Source organism: Daktulosphaira vitifoliae, unplaced genomic scaffold (assembly GCF_025091365.1).
Source record: "Daktulosphaira vitifoliae isolate Bord-2020 unplaced genomic scaffold, ASM2509136v1 Scaffold_1, whole genome shotgun sequence".
Lineage (NCBI taxonomy): Eukaryota > Metazoa > Arthropoda > Insecta > Hemiptera > Phylloxeridae > Daktulosphaira > Daktulosphaira vitifoliae.
Window position 1 is genome coordinate 902132 of NW_026099572.1, and position 20377 is coordinate 922508.

Sequence of the window (20377 nt, forward strand, 5' to 3'; positions counted from 1 at the left end):
TACCGCACATACATAATGTAAACATCCAACTTCATAACAAAACAATTTTCTCAAGACTGGACTTGGAAAAAGCTTTCAATCAAATAAAAATGACTGAAGAAGACATTTCTAAGACCGCAGTAATAACACCATTTGGCATCTTTGAATTTTTAAAAATTCCATATGGACTAAAAAACAGCGCATAAACGTTCCAAAGGTTTATAAACGAAATAATCCGAGATTTACCGTTTACAGTAGCGTACATAGATGACATATTGACTTTCAGAATCCAAAAAGGAACATCTAAACACAGTACTAAAAACACTTTCCCAACATGGTATTAAAATCAACCTAGAAAAATGCAGTTTTGGACAAGAATCAATAACCTTTTTAGGACATCAAATTTCAAAAGAAGGAACCATACCTGATCCAGAAAAAGTCAAAAGTATAAGAGAATTGCCTATACCCAATCNCCATACCTGATTCAGAAAAAGTCAAAAGTATAAGAGAATTGCCTATACCCAATCAAATAAAAGATCTACGGCGATTTCTCGGTATGATTAACTTCTATAGACGTTTTATTCCACAGCTCGCACATTACCAACTACATCTGAATGAACTGATTCCAGATAACAAGAAAAATGATACGCGAGTCATAAATTGGACATCTAAAGCAAAAGAATTATTTTACACATGTTTAGAATTATTGAAATAGTCAATACACTTAGCACACCCACATGAATCTGTCAAACTAACACTTACTGCAGATTCCAGTAATCGGGCAATCGGTGGAGTTATACACCAAATAATTAATAATAAATCGCTTCCACTAGGCTTTCACAGTCGCAAACTAACAACTACTGAGCAGCGATACTCGACCTATGATAGAGAACTTCTAGCCATATACGATTGTTGTAGACATTTCACTTACTTATTAGAAGGCAAGGACTTTACAATTTATGCAGACCACAAACCATTAATTCATGCTTTTAAACGAAAACTAGAAAAAGCATCTGAATGACATCAACGACAACTATCAATTATATCACAATTAACTACTTACATACTGCACATTGCCGGATCAAGCAACATCACAGCAGACTACCTTTCAAGAGTCCAAAGCATATCAAATACATCTGACCCAATAAACTTATAGAAGAAATCGCCAACGCACAAGATAAAGATTACATATTAACCGATACTAGTCTAAAAGTACAATACATGGAAATAGAAGGTGGCCGAAAAATTAAATGTAACACAAGCACTGGTAAAATACGACCAATCGTACCACCATCACTACAAAGAAAAGTATTTTCAACTATTCATAACTTATCTCTCATCTTGGAATAAAAGGAACTCTTAGACAAATTAAACCACGATTCGTATGGAAATCAATGAAAAAGGATATAACATCATGGGTAAAAGCATGTGAAAAATGTCAAAAAACAAAAACATACAAACACACAATTACCCAATCGACAATTTTAATCCACCAAGTGGTCGTTTCGAACACATATACATTGACATTGTTGGACCATTACTACCATCTAAAACTTATAAATACATATTGACTATGATCGATAGGTTCACATGATGGACAGAGGCAGTGCCTATAAAAGACATAACTGCAGAAACATGTGCCACCACCCTAATTCTACATTGGATTGCAAGATTTGGAGTACCCCATAGAATAACGACAGATCAGGGTAGACAATTCGAATCAACATTATACAAATAGTTATCAAAAATATTAGGTTTTCAAACAATACGTTCATCACCATATCATGCACAAGCAAATGGAATGATAGAAAGAGTACATAGAACACTAGAAGCCGCAATAACATGTAAAGACAGCATCTATTGGTCCGAAGAACTACTTATGATCTTATTAGGCCTACGCACAACACTAAAAGAAGACTTGAAAGCATCCCCAGCCGAACTAGTCAATGGTCAAACGCTAAGACTACCAGGACAATTTTTTGAAGAAACAGAACAACTACCAAAACCATCTGATTTCATAAAACAACTTCAACAACAATTTTCGAAAGTAGCCCCAATAGTATATCACCATACATCATTATCAAAACGCACTTGTATACCAAAAGACCTAGAAACATGTACTCACGTATACCAAAGAATCGACGCTCTGAAGACAAAATTAACTTATACATACGAAGGACCATTTCAAGTGTTATAAAGAATACCCAAGTTCGACCTTCTAATCAACGGTACATCCAAAACAATATCAATCGATCGACTCAAACCCGCTTACATACAAGACAAAGTATTTGAACATAATACGGACACAGCAAGTACAGCAGTTTCAGCACAACCAAGGTAAACGCGGTCAGGACGAAAAGTACATTTCCCAAAACATAGGGTGGCCCTCAAAAATCGAATGTCTTTTTTTTTTTACGCTACCCCTTAATTGTTTTTTAATGGTCAAAAAAATGAGCTGTGCAAAATTTGGGACCGATCCGTTAAGGTTAACCCGTGCCCCCGGGCCTATTAAGTTGAGTCGAAGAGTCAAATTTAATAGAAATAACTGATCTGTGTCTCATAACTTTTTTTTCTCTTAACTTAGAATAATAAAAGTAAAACTCAAGTAAAGGAAATTTTTCAAGAAATTCAAAAATAATAACTTCAATGTTGTTTTCTCAATAAATAGCCCACAAAAACACTACATACAATAAAAAAACATGTAAAAGTCTTAAAATACGTTATAACTGATTTTGTTGATTTTTAATAATTTTTTACATTTTATTTTTTGGAAAACGCATATTCGTTTAAAAAAAGATTCTAGAAGTCTCATTTTTTAATCCAAGTACGATAATTATATTAGATTTATTATTTTATGGACAGTTAATTAATGATTAATTACAAATTTAACAAAATTGATTGTATTATTTCATTTTGTCGTATCAATATATCAATTTTGGTTTACTGAATTACTTTAAGATAGTACCAATTATATTATTATTAAAGATAAGAATATTTGAGTTATTTTCGACAACTGACATAATTTGTGTCGTATAAATGCAGCAGACAATTTGTGAACACGTTAAATATATTTTACATGTTTATTATTATATATTAAATGATACGTTTTAATCACAAATGTACAATACTTTTAGCGTCTTTTAAAGTATTACGAACTAATATTTATATTATTGGTAATTATTCCCACGAAATAACTGGTAGTAAGTTACCATCAAATTTACAATTATTTAATCTGAACACAGATTTTTTGAAAATTGATCCATCATTTTGGAGTGCGAACAACAGTTACATAAATGCTTTAAATACTATAAGTAAATTACGAGTCATTAATGATACAGCCTAGCGTGGCATTAAATTAATCTAAGACTACATTAATATATTAACTACAAATGAAGAACAGTAACAATACGTTTTAGAAATAGTAAGTAATTATCGGAAAAAATTTCCTAATTGTAAAAAAAGTACATTATCAAAAAATATATTATAATAATATAATTTAATTATTGTTAAAATATTTTTTTTAAAGTTATTATTATTTNAAAAAATATATTATAATAATATAATTTAATTATTGTTAAAAAAATTTTTTTAAAGTTATTATTATTTAAAAAAAAAATAAATTAAAAATTATTAATAACAATTAAATTAAACTGTTAGGTTTATAATTAATCATTAATTAACTGTCCATTAAATAATAATTCTAATATAATTATCGTACTTGGCATAAAAAATGAAACTTCTAGAATCTTTTTTTAAACGAATATGCGTTTTCCAAAAAATAAATAAAAATAAATAATTAAAAATCAACAAAATCAGTTATAACGTATTTTAAGAATTTTAAATGTTTTTTACTGTATGTAGTGTTTTTGTGGGCTATTTATTAAGAAAACAACATTGAAGTTATTATTTTTGAATTTCTTGTAAAATTTCTTTAACTTGAGTTTTACTTTTATAATTCTAAGTAAGCAAAATAAAAGCTATGAGACATAGATTAGTTATTTCTATTAAATTTGACTCTTCGACTCAACTTAATAGGCACGGGTTAACCTTAACGGATCGGTCCCAAATTTTGCACAGCTCATATTTTTGACCATTAAAAAAAAATTAAGGGGTAGCGTAAAAGACATTCGATTTTTGAGGGCCACCCTAATATATATATTCAGTGTATATAATTTTTACATAAGAGAGTTAGGTATGTCACAGTGAACACTAGATGCTGATAACCTCTATTGTTAAGTTGCACCCGCATCTGTAAGTTTACAGATAGACAACTATACTTTATTTTTTAAAGTAGTAAAAAAGTATCGTTACTCAAGTGTGAAACCACTATAATCAAAATTTTGATAAAATCTACCAATTCAATTGGTGTTGCCTAATCTAATGATTTTTCTTCCTTCTCCTTGCCTGAATCCCAACTACTTGAGGTCGGTCACCCTTATTCTAAACTTCCACTTCACATGATCTCCCACATAATCTACGCTTACATCACCGTCCTCATATTGTATTCAACTACATCTCTCCATCTCTTTTGGTCTTCCTCTACCTCTTCTTCCTTCAACATTCATTTCTATAACTGTTCTTACAGCTTCCGATTCTCCTCTCCTCAAAACATAACCAAACCATTTAAGTCTATTTTCTCTCATCTTATCCACGATTGACGCTACACCTATACTTCCTCTTACATGTCCGTTCCTTTTCATATCTTCTCTAGTCACTCCACTCATCCATCTAAGCATTTTCATCTCTGCTATACTCATTCGCTACTCTACTTTCTTATCAATCTCCCAATACTCTGAACCATACATTATAGCTGGTCACACTACAGTCTTGTAGAATTTACCTTCAGCCTTATTGGAATTCTTTTATCACATAAGACAACAGACGCTTCCTCCACTTCAACCTCCCGCTCTTGTGTCTTACATCTTCGTTAGTAACACCGCTCTTTTTCATAACTGATCCTAGTACTTAAAACTTTCCACCTCTCTAATCACGTCTTAGCTTATTGTCACTTATCATTTTTTAATGGTTGTAAATAATAAATATATATATTTAGACATATATAGATTTTTTCATTTTTTTCGCACGATTCTTAAAGAATTATAAAAATTATTAAGTACATTATCTGAAATATTAATTTGATATTTAGCATATTAGGTACACTTATAAGTTTACTATAACAAACTTTACTTCTAATCCGGGAACTCCCGGTGGTCCTTGTGGGCCAGGTATACCTTGAGGACCAATCGATCCTTGAAGTCCTTGTGAACCTGGCAAACCTTGAGGACCGATTAGTCCCTGAGGTCCTGGTAGTCCAGATAGATCCTAAAATATATATGCATTAGTTATTTAAATAAATAAATTTTGTAATACAATATTTTGTTTTACTTTGCTGCATTTAATTTCCTTTGCTGCTGCACATTTTGTAGGTTTTGATGAAGCTTGCACTTGTAACTCTTCATCGAACTAAATTAAATGTATAATGAAACATAAGAAAATTTTGTACTAATAAAACACTATAGTTTTTTCTATTACATGAAGTTCTGCGCATTTTTCACGATGAGGTTTTGTCGGGTCACAGCTTAAAGTAATCCATTGCAAATCTACCTAAAATACGACCATTATAAATCATGTATATTTATTTATTTATTTATTTATTATAAATTATACAGGCAATAGCTCAAAAAATACAATATGTACTAGACAGTTAACTTGACAACTTAAAATAAATATAAATTTAATTACTTTTTATTTATATTGTCTGTTTAAAACTCACCGATGCAGTTTGGTAATTTGTTGCTATTGCTAAAGCTGTAGTTCCAAGAATATCAATTGTTCCCCTCGGTTCTAATACTTTTATATTTATTTGCTTACAATCTATATAAAAAACGACTTGATCATAAAACACTCCAAAATGTAACTTATGCCAATGTTTGTCAAAAATCTAATTGAAAAAGAAAATAGAAAAGTTAAGAATAATTTTATTATTTTTATACACAGGTGAAATAGATCTCAAATAGACAATTCTTATGACTTTGATAAAAATTTAATGTCATTGTGTTTTTTAAAAATAATTTATGTATTTATAGTAGACATTGTTAAGAACCCCTGAATATTATTTTATAATTGAGTAGAGTATAGAATACATGGTTGTCTGACTTTCGTCAAACACAGGAATGTGCTGACCAAGGGTTTTAGGGCAACCATGGGCAAAATGACTCCCACTGAAGGTACCGGATAGTCAGTCGTTGTTCGATATGTGAAAGTGACGCTACACATATTATTCTAAATTTAAGCTTGTTAACTCTAACTTTAATTCTAAGTCTGTATAGTAAAGCTGTATTCTATTTCGTATATTAAATATTATAATATTCGATGTTATTTTATTCTATTTTAATCGATCATTAATATAATAAATAAACTTTGTTCAATTCTACGTCAATTCTACTTTTTTACCAATAAATCTATCTTCTCCATACGGGCCCGCATTACATATTTGGTGGCAGCGGAAAACAAGAGCAAGAACGTCTTTGAGGGCCGTAAGAAGAAATCGGATTTTTAAATAGTAAGTCCAGCTATTGTATACATTAACCTCGTGGGAGCGTACATTCTAAATTTTTCTAAATCGTGTTGGTAACACTGTACCGATCGGTCAGACGCAACCACCGCTATCGTGTTCCAATTCTCTACTCGTGACCATCTAGTGGCCAAAAGTACAAACCGGTTCTGTCGAGAATAGCGTCGCGGTCTAGCAGACGAATACTGTCTGCCACCGCCGTGGTAAAACGCAACAACCAGATAGCATTATATATTCAATAACAACAAAATCAACGTCGACAAAAACAACAAATTTTCCTGATTCGTTTCATTCATCCTATTCTACTGTGAGCTAAGCCATTCCAATTCAACTTCACCTATCGAATTTAAATTTCAAATTCAACTTCAGTCAAAATCAAGAAAAGTCCATTTCAAGTATGAAATTTTTCAGAGAAGTTTTGATCATCGTAACTTAAGTGTTTCACATTTTATACATGCTTTGCGATTGACTTATTTATTCTATTATATTTTTTTTTCTCTCTCTCTCTTTCATACAAATATTAATTTTGTTTAAATTGGTCCATTTTACAATTTAACTAGCATTAATTTATATATATATTCTCGCTAAGTCATAGTGAATACTGACTTAATATAATAATTTTAATTAATTTAAATTATTCTAAATTTAATTAGTTTGGGGAAAAAACTAATCAATTTTCTTTTGTTTTATATACATTTTTTTTAACTCTCTAAATCTTAGTTTTATTTGGGGAATATATATATATATAAAAATATAATTATACAATAAAACTTTTCTCTTTTACTATCTTAGGTTATACCATTCGCTTATACGCTCATTGCTACGTAGTATAGGAAAACAAATTTAAATTAAAAAAAAAAAAAATTTTTTTGATTCATATTTTTACCCTTATTTGATCATTTTAACTCGGGTAAGATAAATGAGTTGCGAATCAAATACTAGTTGTTCGAGTGATAGCAATTATAAACCACGTACTCATTCTAAATCCTTTCAAATTCCTATTCCAACTACTCGCATTCTCCGTTCAAAATCAAAAGTATCTCGTCATAATACTAGTGTACCCAGAAATATTAATTATAATAAGGAAATCTTAAACAAATTTATTCGTACTATAGGTAGTACGGATAATCTTTTAAATCACTCAAATTCCTTATTTGAAGAGTTATTTAACTCAACTACTTTAAATAATCCTATTCAAAGTTCTATTGCGAATATTTCCTCTGACTCTATTATAACTACAAATTCCAATATTCAAACGTCTGTGTCTATGTCGAAATCAGCTTCTACGTCTAAAGCTACATCTACTTCTATGTTCGCGTCTACTTCTACGTCTACGTTTCATTCTACGTCTACGTTTCATTCTACATCCGCGTGCGCGTCTTCTTTTACGTCTACTTCTGTTTCTAATTGTATATCGACCCTACCTTCTACTTCAACTGTCAATCCGAACTCGGAAGCACCAAAGACTTGTTGGTATACGTTAGCAACGTCCTACATCCCTGAAGTGAAAACAACAGCGCCGAGTCAATTTCCAACGCAGGTTAATCTATCTTCGGCACTGTCCGATTCACATACTCGTTGGGGACCGGAAAAAGTACGTGTTAGTGTACACTCACCTGGCAATTGGTTGTTATACCAAGATTATTTGGCCATAATGGCAGACAACAATTTGGCGAGAGGTAGTACAAAAATAGATAGCGATACAGGGGACAGAGAAGAAAGCGTACCAATGAGCCAAATAAAACTTTTAATTTACCAGTATATGGAACAGTATTTCATACAACATCCTAATCATTTCAATGCTAATCTAAAACATCTACCACCATCTAATACGCAAGTAGGATTACAAGACGCAATTAGGCTGTTACCTCATTTCTTCGACGGAAAAGACGTAGAACAACTCGAAATCTTCCTTGAAAAATGCAAATTTGCAGTCGAATGCGTAGTACCGATAGACATCCCTTGCTTACTACAAGCAATTCGAACTCAGTTATCAGGTAAAGCAAGGCAAGTAACTAAATATAAGAACTTCGAATCATGGGATGACCTAAAAGAGACTTTAAAATCAAATTTAGAGCCCCAAAGGACAACACCCCATCTTTATTTAGAACTCTATGCCACGAAATAAACGCATAATGAGTACGTACTTTCCTACTCCACGAGAGTAGAAAAACTGCAAAATCAAATAATAGAGCAGGAAACGTCAGATAAAAATCCAGAAGTGGCGAAAGCGATAGAACAAACCATAAATAATCAAGTCATCCAGGTATTCATGGAGGGACTGGGTAACTTAAAAGACTTTATCAAAGCCCGAAACCCTTCTACCCTAGACAAAGCTATACAAGTAGCCATAGAAGAAGAGAGAATAAGGTTATCCAATCTGGGGGCCAAACAATACTTAAAGGACGTAACGAAGTTCAATTCTAATTCTAACTATTCTGCGTCTCCTTCTACCTCCAACAGATATTTTCCTAAAATCAATCGTAATAGTAACTCTACGTCTGTAAACAAACCCACTGTACAAAATTCTAATTCGGCGATCTTAATTTGTAAATACTGTAAAAATGAAGGACACCTCATAGAACAATGTATTAAAAGAAGATACGCTAATGATAACAAAAGAATGAAACTGAATTTCATGTCGTTCATCCTAATTTTCCTACAAAATGTGAAGGTGTTTTAGGAAGACCATTTTTGCAACTAAATCAATTTTCAGTCGATTTTCAAAATAATGAGATAATTATGCACAGGAATAAAATATGTGAAATATCTCCACGCTCTGAATCCCTCATTTCTATTTCTACATGTGATATCGCTGAGGCCACAGCGTTAGTAATTCATTCTTAAAATCTAAATGAAAACTTATTATGTGGTAATGTACTGACAATAGTTAAAAACCACGAAATCCTAATACCTATTATCAACACATCCAAATGTTCAATTCTACTTCCGCCGAATCTCGCTCTGTCTAAACTTTCGTTCGACATATGGACCGAACAAAAGTCATGCTATATTTCAAATTCTATTTCTGATAACAGTCCTTCGGTGAGCACCCAACGATTGAGGTTACTATTCTAACTGACCATTTAAATCCTGAGGAAAAAGCTTCGGTTGAAACTATATACCGCGAGTACTCCGACATTTTTTATTTAGATGGAGACAAGCTGACATGCACAGATGCTGTTTATCACGAAATAAATACGCCCGCAACCGTACAGCCTATCAATGAACGTCCATATTGTTTGCCTTTCCGTCACAAACAGGAAATCAATAAACAAATCAAAGAACTCGAAACACAAAACATCATAGCTCCCAGCAAGAGCCCATGGAATGCACCATTGTTAGTTGTGCCGAAGAAACCGGACAATAATGGTGTTGTAAGATATCGTGTCTGCGCCGATTTTAGAAAATTAAATCAAGTCTCTGTTAGCGACGCATATCCTATTCCTAATATAGCTGACATTCTAGATCAACTAGGAAAATCTTCATATTATTCAACCCTGGATCTCACACAAGGCTATCATCAAGTGGAAATGCACCCTGATCACCGCGAAAAAAACTGCATTTAGCACAGACCAAGGACACTTTGAGTTCCTTCGAGTCCCTTTCGGCCTCAATTTTTCTTTTTTACAAAAATTATGAATGGATCGATAACATTGTTAAGGCAATTACTTATTAAGTTAATAACATGGAATTCGAGCAGAGTATACATGTATGTATACTTGGTCAGTATTCGATAGACAGTGTAAAATTATTACTGACCTATTAAAATGCTTCAAAAGAAAAATTCTAAAAAATTTCTATTTTAAAAATTAAAAAAAATTATTTTTGTTAGTTTTTTTATTATTATAATTCTTTTTCTTCAGCTTATTGTAGGCTATTTAGGCTCATCGGTGCTAAGATCATAAATTCACAGTAACTGAAATTTCTTCCTCATAGTTCTTATGGTAGAGTATTAATAATTCTCAAAAGTTTTTGATATTATTCAAATAGTAATACCGAATAATAGTAAAACAATTTGAATTGTTTGATGATTAAAATCCGATATTTCCTTTCTTTACTAATAATAATTACTTCATGATTTATTAAATAATAATATAATTATAATATAAATAAAATTTATTAAAATAATCTATTATTATAGTTCTTATAATAATATATAGTTAGTATAATAGTATATAGTTATATAATAGTTCTTTGTCTCACAAAAAAGTCAAACTCAAAATTAAAAAAAAAATGTTTGATTTGTTTTTAATGTTTTAAACATTATTTTAAAATAAAAATAATAAATAGGGCAGCTGAATATCAGCTAAGACAGCACTTAAATGATCCACCATGTCATAATATACCTATTATTTGTATATAATCAATTATAAAATCATATCGAAGCTTTACAATGATAGTAACTCAATTACTATCATATATTTTTATCTATTTTCGCTTCTACTAATTTAAGTACATAATTTTAATAATTACAGAATTAGTAATATTTATATTGTTTGTAATTAAAATAGTACATTACATTAATCGCTTCGAATGAAGTCGTTTGGAGATATCCAGCATAATTCACTATTGAAAATTCAACGTTTTTCTTTTCTTGATTTAAGGTGATTTGCAAACAAGTCTTATTTTGATAATCAGTTATCTTTAAAATATGCCAATTAGTATCTATCAATGTTTTTGCGCTAAAGGTGGCAACAAAAGAAAATTGTTGAGGAATACCGAATGGAAATACATCTCTAAAATTTAAAATCAATAAATTAAACAAATATTATCTAAAAAAATACAAGGCAATTATCTATTTATGGCTTGTACAACATGTTCAAAGTTATAAAATTATATTTAATATTTTTTTGTAAAAGCTTTTAAATATTACGTGAATATCAAAATCACAAATTTGATTTAGTAAGAATATTAACCCCCTAAAAACATATTAAAAATATTTAACTCAAAAAATTACTAAAAAAAGAGTAAAGATATTTCGGGAATAATGTTACCATTATCAACGCTACACAAATACTAAAGTTTTTAGTTAAATATTTTTAAAATTTTTTTAGTTTTAAGTTAATATTTATTTACTAAATTAACGCCCCAAAGGGCAAGAGTACAGTTAATGAAACTTAAACTAGACATCAATAAATTTGGAGCATACAATTAGTTATAAAAACAAACAATATAAGTAAAGATTCTTTACTGTATAATCGATCTCTTTATTATATCTAAAGAATTAAAAAAGGAGTTCACTTTATGTCTAACTTCATTACATTCTAATAACATACGATTGACCAGAGCAAAAAGATTATAGTTCTGTTGAACAGGAGAATCATAAAACATCGTTTGAGACCGTAAATGGACTGAAGGAACATTAAAAGGAATAATATCAAGAATTTCTGGACAGTCAATTTTATTATTGAATAAACTATGGATCCAACTAACGTCAAACATTTCCCGCCTCTTACTCAGACTGGTTAGTCTAATATCTGAAGCTACTACATTTAAAACAACTTCATTAATATCGTATTTTCCTACTTTTACTACTAACATACGTAGAAAACGTTTGTAACGTGACAAAAGTATCTATTTATTTTTTGTCTATTTATATATATAAATATATATATTTGTGTTGAGCCGAATGCGGACTGCGACGGCGTTTGTCGGTAAAATTATCATGATAAGGTGTTGTGATTTGTTTATGCGCGTGCGAGATAGTCAGCTGTGTACTACTTCAGACCGGTTCATGGACGGCATTTGTGTGTACATTCACCCCGCTCCTTTCCCATCTTGAACGTCATTTGCACTGCTCACCGCATACATTGTTGCCTTATGATTTAAATTGTTCTTAGTAATTTCCGGCATTGGGTATTAAGTTTTTTTTTTTTGACCCCTACTCTAAAGGCTAGCCGTGTTGTCGCCAACGGACCGCCGGGTCAAACGTCGGACGTTTTGTCGGGGAATAGCCATAGTCGGAACTGGTCGTACTATTTCCCGTCCGTAGCGGTAGATTTAGTTATGTGCGCTGCAACTTTTGTGTTTCTTGTAATATAATTTTCTCGCCCAGTAGGTTGGCGACCCTTTTCTTATAATTTTGTAAAACGCCATGAAAGTTACAAATTTTTCGTTGCGGCCAATTAGTTTGATTTTTTTTTATATATTTGTAACCTTTCACGTTTTTGTAATTTTTCCAGTTTATTAGTAAGATTAGCTTGATATGGTGACCAAATGATTGACCCATATTCGACTATGGAACGCACTAAATAACAATATAAAACTTTTAAACAAATAGGATTAGAAAACTCCCAACAATTTCGCTTAAGAAAGCCCAACATCCATAGTGTTTTATTATAAATAAATGAAATGTGTTCAGTAAAAGATAAATCCGAAGAAAGAATTACACCTAAGTTTTTAATATGAGGAACATTTATAAGATTAATACTATTTATATTATATGCATATAGTTCATATGAAAGCTTACGACAAAAAGTGATCTGAACACATTTAGACACATTCAAGCATAAACCATTAACAACACACCAATTATAAAATCTGCACAAGTCTGCTTGGAGATTATGACTGTCATGAACTGTACGAATGTTAGAATAAATTTTTACTTCATCGGCAAAACACAAATAGCTGAATGTTGAAAGACATCAGAAAGATCGTTCATGAAAATTAAGAAAAGTAATGGAGATAAATGCCCTCCTTGAGGAACCCCAGAGGGGATATGGATAATGGAAGAGATAATATTATTTATCTTTACTTGCTGCTGTCTGCCTGTGAGGTATGAAGCTAACCATTTAAGTAGTGGGTCTTTAATGCCAATATGTTTTAATTTATCAATTAATACCTTGTGATTTACTGTATCAAACGCTTTTTTCATATCAGTATAAATTGCATCTACTCGACCACCATTTGCAACAGTGAAAACAATATTATTATAAAACACAAGCAGGTTAGTAATAGTTGATTTAGAACTACGAAAGCCATGTTGGCAGTTATTCAGCACGCTTTTAAAACTTAACAGCACACTTAATTTAGAAATAGGTCTATAATTACTCACATCAGACTTGTCACCTGATTTAAAAATAGGGGTAATATAACTTACTTGATTTCCATCGTACTGAAAAACACCCGAAGACAATGACAAGGAAAACAAAAAATGGATTGGACGAGTAAGCGGATAACAACAAGAACTAAAAATGATACCAGGGACAAGGTCAGGACCGTAAGTAGTGCCCGTATTTCGTTGCAGTTCTTCAAACAATTTTAGAACCGGGGTCTCACATGAGGCTATACAAAACGAGGAGGGTAAAATAATACTAGAATACGTTGTTCGGACGATTTGTTTCGAAACAGAATAATTAGAAGCAAAAAACTCACTAAGCATTTCAGACACATTGATCATATTGTCTAACTTTATATTTCCAAAATGCATAGAGTTTGGAAGTAAGTTATTATTTCTTTTATCTTTGACAAATTTCCAAAAGTATTTTGGGTTAACAATTAAATTATTTTGAACACGGTTAATATAATCTGAATAACATTTGTTTGATAGGTTTTTACATTTAGATCTAATAGCTGAGAACTCATTATATATTGATTGGTCTTTTTTAATTTTGAAAAACTTGTGAAGGGCATTTTTTTTACGTATTAATTGACAAAGTTCCTTTGAAATCCAACTTGGGAAAGGAAACTTCTTTGCATAAACTTTAGGAATGAATAACTCAATAGAATGTAAGAGTATCTCATAAAATTTATCAAGCGCACTATTAATCACATCATAGTTATATAAAATCGACCAGTCAATAGAACTTAAATAATAAGACATTTGACAATAATTACCACGTTTAAAATTATAATACCAATTAAAGGGGCATGAATGCTAATAATTATTACTACATTGTAACTCAACTAACAAAGCCGGATGGTATGGGTCTAATGGAACCAATATATCTGTTGAGGTATTGCCAGTGATCAAATGTGTATTAGAAAATATTATATCCAGATATGAATTGTATATATTAGAGATTGTGTTGACCTGATATAAGTTTAAAGATGAAAAGCACTCAAAAATAACATATACTTTAACTGATCGAGCGCCATCGTAAATCATGCCATGGTCATCATTATAGAATTTTGTATCACCTAAATTATAATCTCCCATTAAAATAAAAGTAAAATTAGTTTTAACAGCACTAGATAAAATAGACTGCACAGTATCAGCATGAGCCGAGTAAACACTAACTGAGCTTCCAGGTGGTATATAGCAAGCACCAATAATATATTTTAAATTACCACCACTATTTACAGTCACAAACAACTGTTCAACATTATCAGTGGGGATCTTTACTGGTTTTTGACAATTCCAATAATGATACACGGTCACGTAAGTTGTTCAATTCATCTTTGAGTATTTTATTCTCAGATACAACGTTATTATAAGATGTTATCATGCTTTCAAATGACTTATTCAAGATACTTAGCTTATTTTCATAGCTTATAAATTTCTCTTGAATTGTTTTGAATTTAGTGTCTTGGGACGACTGCATTGATTTAAGCATTTTCATTATATCATCTAAACAAAGCATTTTTTGAAGTGAACTAGACGATGTTGATTTTTTTAACGGTGTTCCCGGTTTACTGGACATGTTAAGCATTTATTATACAATATAAATAAAATTATTAACAATGACTAAGATTTAAGATTTGTTTTAACACTACGAGTAGTCACTACACACACACATGTGTTTTATACGACAGATGTCGTATAGAATATGTGAATATATAAATNTTCCGGTTTACTGGACATGTTAAGCATTTATTATACAATATAAATAAAATTATTAACAATGACTAAGATTTAAGATTCGTTTTAACACTACGAGTAGTCACTACACACACACATGTGTTTTATACGACAGATGTCGTATAGAATATGTGAATATATAAATATTATAAAATATAATTTCAATTTCAAATAATTAGCCACAAGTGATAATTTCTTTTCGTATAATATTATCTAGGATATTTTTATTAATTAATAATAAGACACTTTTTATACAAATATTTTATAAAAATGCACTTATTACTTTAAATTTAATACGTATTTTAAATTGTCAGTTGGTGTAATTATAAATTGGTACAATGATAACTAACAATATTGTGCCTTAAAACCTATCATACTATAAACATATCTATTGATAAAATCAAAATTGACAATAAATGTTACATATCTGTAAATAGTTACGTTGTAAAAACACAATAAGCAACCTGTATTTATAAACCTTCATGAGTTATACACGCAATTTAACTCAATAGTTCGAAACTTAAAAGTGTAATTTATTATATGTAATCTAATAAATCGAATAAATAGTATTTAAAATTTACACGCTATTTACTTTCAAAAAAACTTTAAACATCTAATTAAATTCAAAATATGTGTACCTATTTAAAAACCAAATTTTCCACTCTTACGAGACATAGAAGATGAATTTCAAAAGTATTACATAGTTAATAATAATTCAAGAACAAATTGTAACTAAAATAAAGTAAAAAAAAACCCAGCACAGTGGGCTCGAGGCATAGTGGGGACGTTGCATAGTTAGGTCCAGTATAGTTTTAATCTGACAAAATTTAAAATCACTATCATAAAAAACGCTTCGATGCAAATCTGTAGATAGTGTTTAATTTTAAGAAATTGATGGATAATTACAAAAGTAACATCAACTTCTATTTCCTTAAAAAAAAAAACGAATTTATTACCATAAAATTTAGCTCAACTTGCAAGTTAGAAATTGACATTATTAAATAGAAAAAAATAGATATATATGCAATCAGGAAATTTTATAATTACTATTTACATATAAGAGGAACGAACATGTAAGAGGAAGTATAGGTGTAGCGTCAATCGTGGATAAGATAAAATAGACTTAAATGGTTTAGTCTTGTTTTATGGAGATGTTTAATGGAAGCTGTAAGAACAGTTATAGAAATTAATGTTGAAGGAAGAAAAGGTAAAGGAAGACCAAAAAATGGGATGGAGGGATGCTATTGAATGCGGTATGAGGACAGCTGATGTGAGCGTAGATCATGTGGGAGATCGTGTCAAGTGGATGTTTAGGATAAGGGTGGCCGACCCCAAGTAGTTGGGATTAAGGCGAGGAAGAAGAAGAATAGTTTTTAATTATAAGTTATAATATAATTTTTTTCCTTATTTACCAGACAGATGTTTTTTCATTTTAATTCACACAGATGACATTTTCAATTATTCAATTCACACGGAAGATGCTTTCTATTATTTAAATTGCATGGATTATGTTTGATACTGTTCAATTGCGAATCATTAGATTAGAATATTTATCAATGAACATTGGCATATAATAATTGTACACAAAAATCTGATTGGCGAGTTTGGCAGTTACTGTTACATTTATGTAAAATTATTAGCACATTATATTCATTATTGTTATACTACACGGATGTTTTGATTATAAAATTTGTCATTTTGTACTGAACAAAGTCTTCTTTCTGCATAAATTTAAATACAATGTTCATTTCTCATTAATCATGAGGTAAGCGAGATATTATTTCTCACCCTGGTATTAACATTATATAATAATAATAGCTGAATTTCAAAATATATCTATGTTTTATAAGAAAAACATATACCACATAATTGAAATTGTTTAGAAGGAACAAAAAAAGTTTTTTTAACATTGATGCTACGAAAATCTAATTTATAAAAATATGAGAATTTAAATTATTATACTTGTAAGTTGTGGTACTCGTGGTACAAACCCCTTAACTATTATACATTTTAAAGGCTTTTTTGTCAAAGTTTGTTTTGTGTGGTATACTCCTTTTAGCATTACAAATTTTCCTATTATTTATCATGATTGTTTATGGTTATGTAATTTGTAAATTGAAAAATGAGATTATTTAAAACTAGTTTGATTACTTGAAAAAATCACTAATAATTTCTGTTATAAATTATTTTTTAAGAGCATTTTGATTTTTTATAACTAATACAGTTGTTATTATATAATATAGAGAATAATTCTCAATATTTTTAACAAAGTTAATTTTAGATTAAGCTTTGGTAATATAAGCTCTTTTTATAAAACACTGTCGGTTTACAGAATGATAAATTAAGGATAACATTTATTTTCTTAGGAACTATTGTAAATTTTTACTTTTTGTAATATACTACCTTGTTGACATGATTAATTGAGTCGTTTTTTCTACTCGATAAGCAGTTTGAAAATGGTTGGAACCTTGGACTCTAGTAAATCTATGTTTAGCAATTTCTTCATTCGAATCTAAACCAAATTTTCTTATGAAATCAATTACTTGAAGATCATCTTCGCCGGGTCTAAAATCTCCACACGGTTCCAAAAGACCACGATCTTTTGTTATTGTGCGTACTGTACCCTCGTGCCCTTCATCATATTCTGAAATGTTTTATTACAACCATCATTATAATTTTTATTTTTGTTATGTAAACCAAAGTATTTCATTTTTATTGTATTTTTAGTAAAGTATCGATTTATAAACAAGTTTTTACAAAGGAAAAATTAGTATTTAAGTAATATTTAAAAAAATTAATTTTAAATAAATGTAGTTTTACGTGAGATTTTCCCAAAAAGAAACTAATAAAAAAAATGGAAATTGGAAAAATAAATAGAATGAGTTTTAACTTTTTATTATCGAATTATTCGATAGTCATAAAACAACTCTTATATTCGACACGTTAGCCAAACTTTTCTAACAATTTTAAGACTATTCGATAGTCTAATAAAATAGTCATAAAAATGATTTGATAATTTTTTAAATATTTGGTAGTTTATGATAAAAATATACTATTGAACTATTAGATTGCATATTAGAATTCCGAACAGATATTTAATAGTTTTTTAAAATTTATAGAACAGTGTTCAATATTTTAAAATATTCGAAAATGTCCATCACTATTTTTTATGTGTCTAAATAGCTTACATTAGCGAAATTTTTGTATCATATAATCAGTTATTATCATTTTGCTTAGTATATGACTTATATTGATGTTTTGCTTATTATTAGCCATATAATTATTAATCGTGTATATGATATTTTAAGTAATGAACAAAGATTTTAATATAGAAGTCATCATACAACATTTAAATTCTTTTTATAAATCGATTAAATTCACATACAAACAGAAAGTAGAGGAAAAATTTCCTTTTTTTAATTTATTATTTAAAACAGTAGAGAGGAACTAAATTTTGAAATTTATAGAAAAAATACACACACGTTCAGGCATATTATGAATAATTCAAACTTCAACAGACAGCACAAAATGACAGTTTTTAATAGTATGGTATACAGATCAGTTAATATTCCAATGAATGTAATAGATTGATAGAAAGCAAGGTAAATATGTGAGGGTTATAAAATATTATACTCAGAGAAGTCTAATACAAGGAATAGTGTAGGGATAATAATGGACGAGAAAATGAAATGTAAATCTGTAGAAGTAGCTAAAGAAAGTAACAAATTGTAGTCTTAAATAAATTTTCAGGGAAACAGTGTTGAATATAATAAGTGCCTATCACCACAAGGAAGATGTGACAAAATTAACAAGGAAATGTTTTGGAAAGAGATGGATGAGGTGATGCAAGGGGTACCTGGCAATAAGGATGACGTGATAGATAGAGATATGAATGGACATGTAGGTAATGAGAGGATAGGATTTGAAAGAGTACATGGAGGGTATGGTTTTAGTGGGAAGAATGTAGCTAGAGAAAGAATCCTGGATTTTACACTATCGTATGATCTTAATGTGGTTAATACTTATTTTAAAAAGAGGGAAGAACATTATGTAACTTATAAGAGCGGGAGGAATAGATCACAGATCGATTATTTTATGTGGAAGAGAGAGAGCGTAAATCGACTAAAAGATTGTAAAGTTATACCAGGCGAAAGTGTAACTACACAACACAGACTGATAGTATTGGAGTTTTGATGCAGTGGGAAGTGAGTATACAAAAACAGAAAAAACATAGGAGTGGAATCGAATATCTGGTGGTGGAAATTAAAATAGGAAAAAGAAAAAAGTTTTTAAAGATGGTAAAAGAGAGGACGGTGTCAAATTTAAATAATGTGTGGAATAGATTTGCTAGTTGCGTAAAGAATATTGCAAAGGAGATTGTTGGTGAAAATAGTAGTAAAATACAAGGAAACAAAAATCAATAAAAATTAAAAAAGCAGTAGGACCAGATGAAGTGCCAGTAGAATTTTGGAAAATATTATGCGATGTTGGCATAAGGTGGTTAACGGATTTTTTAATAAAATCTTATTAGAAGGAAAAATGATAAAAGAATAGAGAAATAGTATTATGGTACCAATATTTTAAAGTAAAGGAGGCATACAGAAGTGTGGAAATTATAGAGGCATAAAGCTTACGAGTCATAATTTTGAAGAACTGAGACATCTGTATCTAAAAAATTAGTTTGGACTTAAGCATGATAAAGATAAAATAGAAGAAGGGAGAAATCGGGCATTAATAAAATACAATGTGAAAGACGTAATAAATGTTACGTAGAAAAGATTATAAATTAACACTTTCATCTTAATAATTAAGAAAGATCTGCATTTTTTGAATGGATTACAAGAGAAAGAAGAGAGGACTGGTAAAAAACAAAATTGTAGAGGGAGAAAATCTGAGAACTTAATAGTATGATTAGGAATAAAAAGAAGAAACCGGTGGAATTAGGATAGACTGAATGATCAGTAAAAATAAGATAATAATTGGAGAATTTAGATTATATAAGCTTATTGAATACATTATTG

The 20377-nt window shown here is 30.0% G+C and overlaps 1 protein-coding gene across 2 annotated transcripts in view; it reads right to left on the reverse strand.

Annotated features, from left to right (window-relative positions):
- The window catches only part of LOC126895885 (collagen alpha-1(IX) chain-like), a 61020-nt gene that overhangs the window by 23933 nt on the left and 16710 nt on the right, over positions 1–20377 (reverse strand). For both annotated transcript variants that reach the window (XM_050668190.1, XM_050668189.1), the window contains 6 exons: positions 17760–18000; positions 11076–11292; positions 5753–5920; positions 5512–5583; positions 5365–5442; positions 5167–5301 (listed from right to left, as the gene is read on the reverse strand). In XM_050668190.1, coding sequence (XP_050524147.1) covers positions 5167–5301; positions 5365–5442; positions 5512–5583; positions 5753–5920; positions 11076–11292; positions 17760–18000 — 911 coding nt within the window. The remainder of the gene's footprint in view (positions 1–5166; positions 5302–5364; positions 5443–5511; positions 5584–5752; positions 5921–11075; positions 11293–17759; positions 18001–20377) is intronic.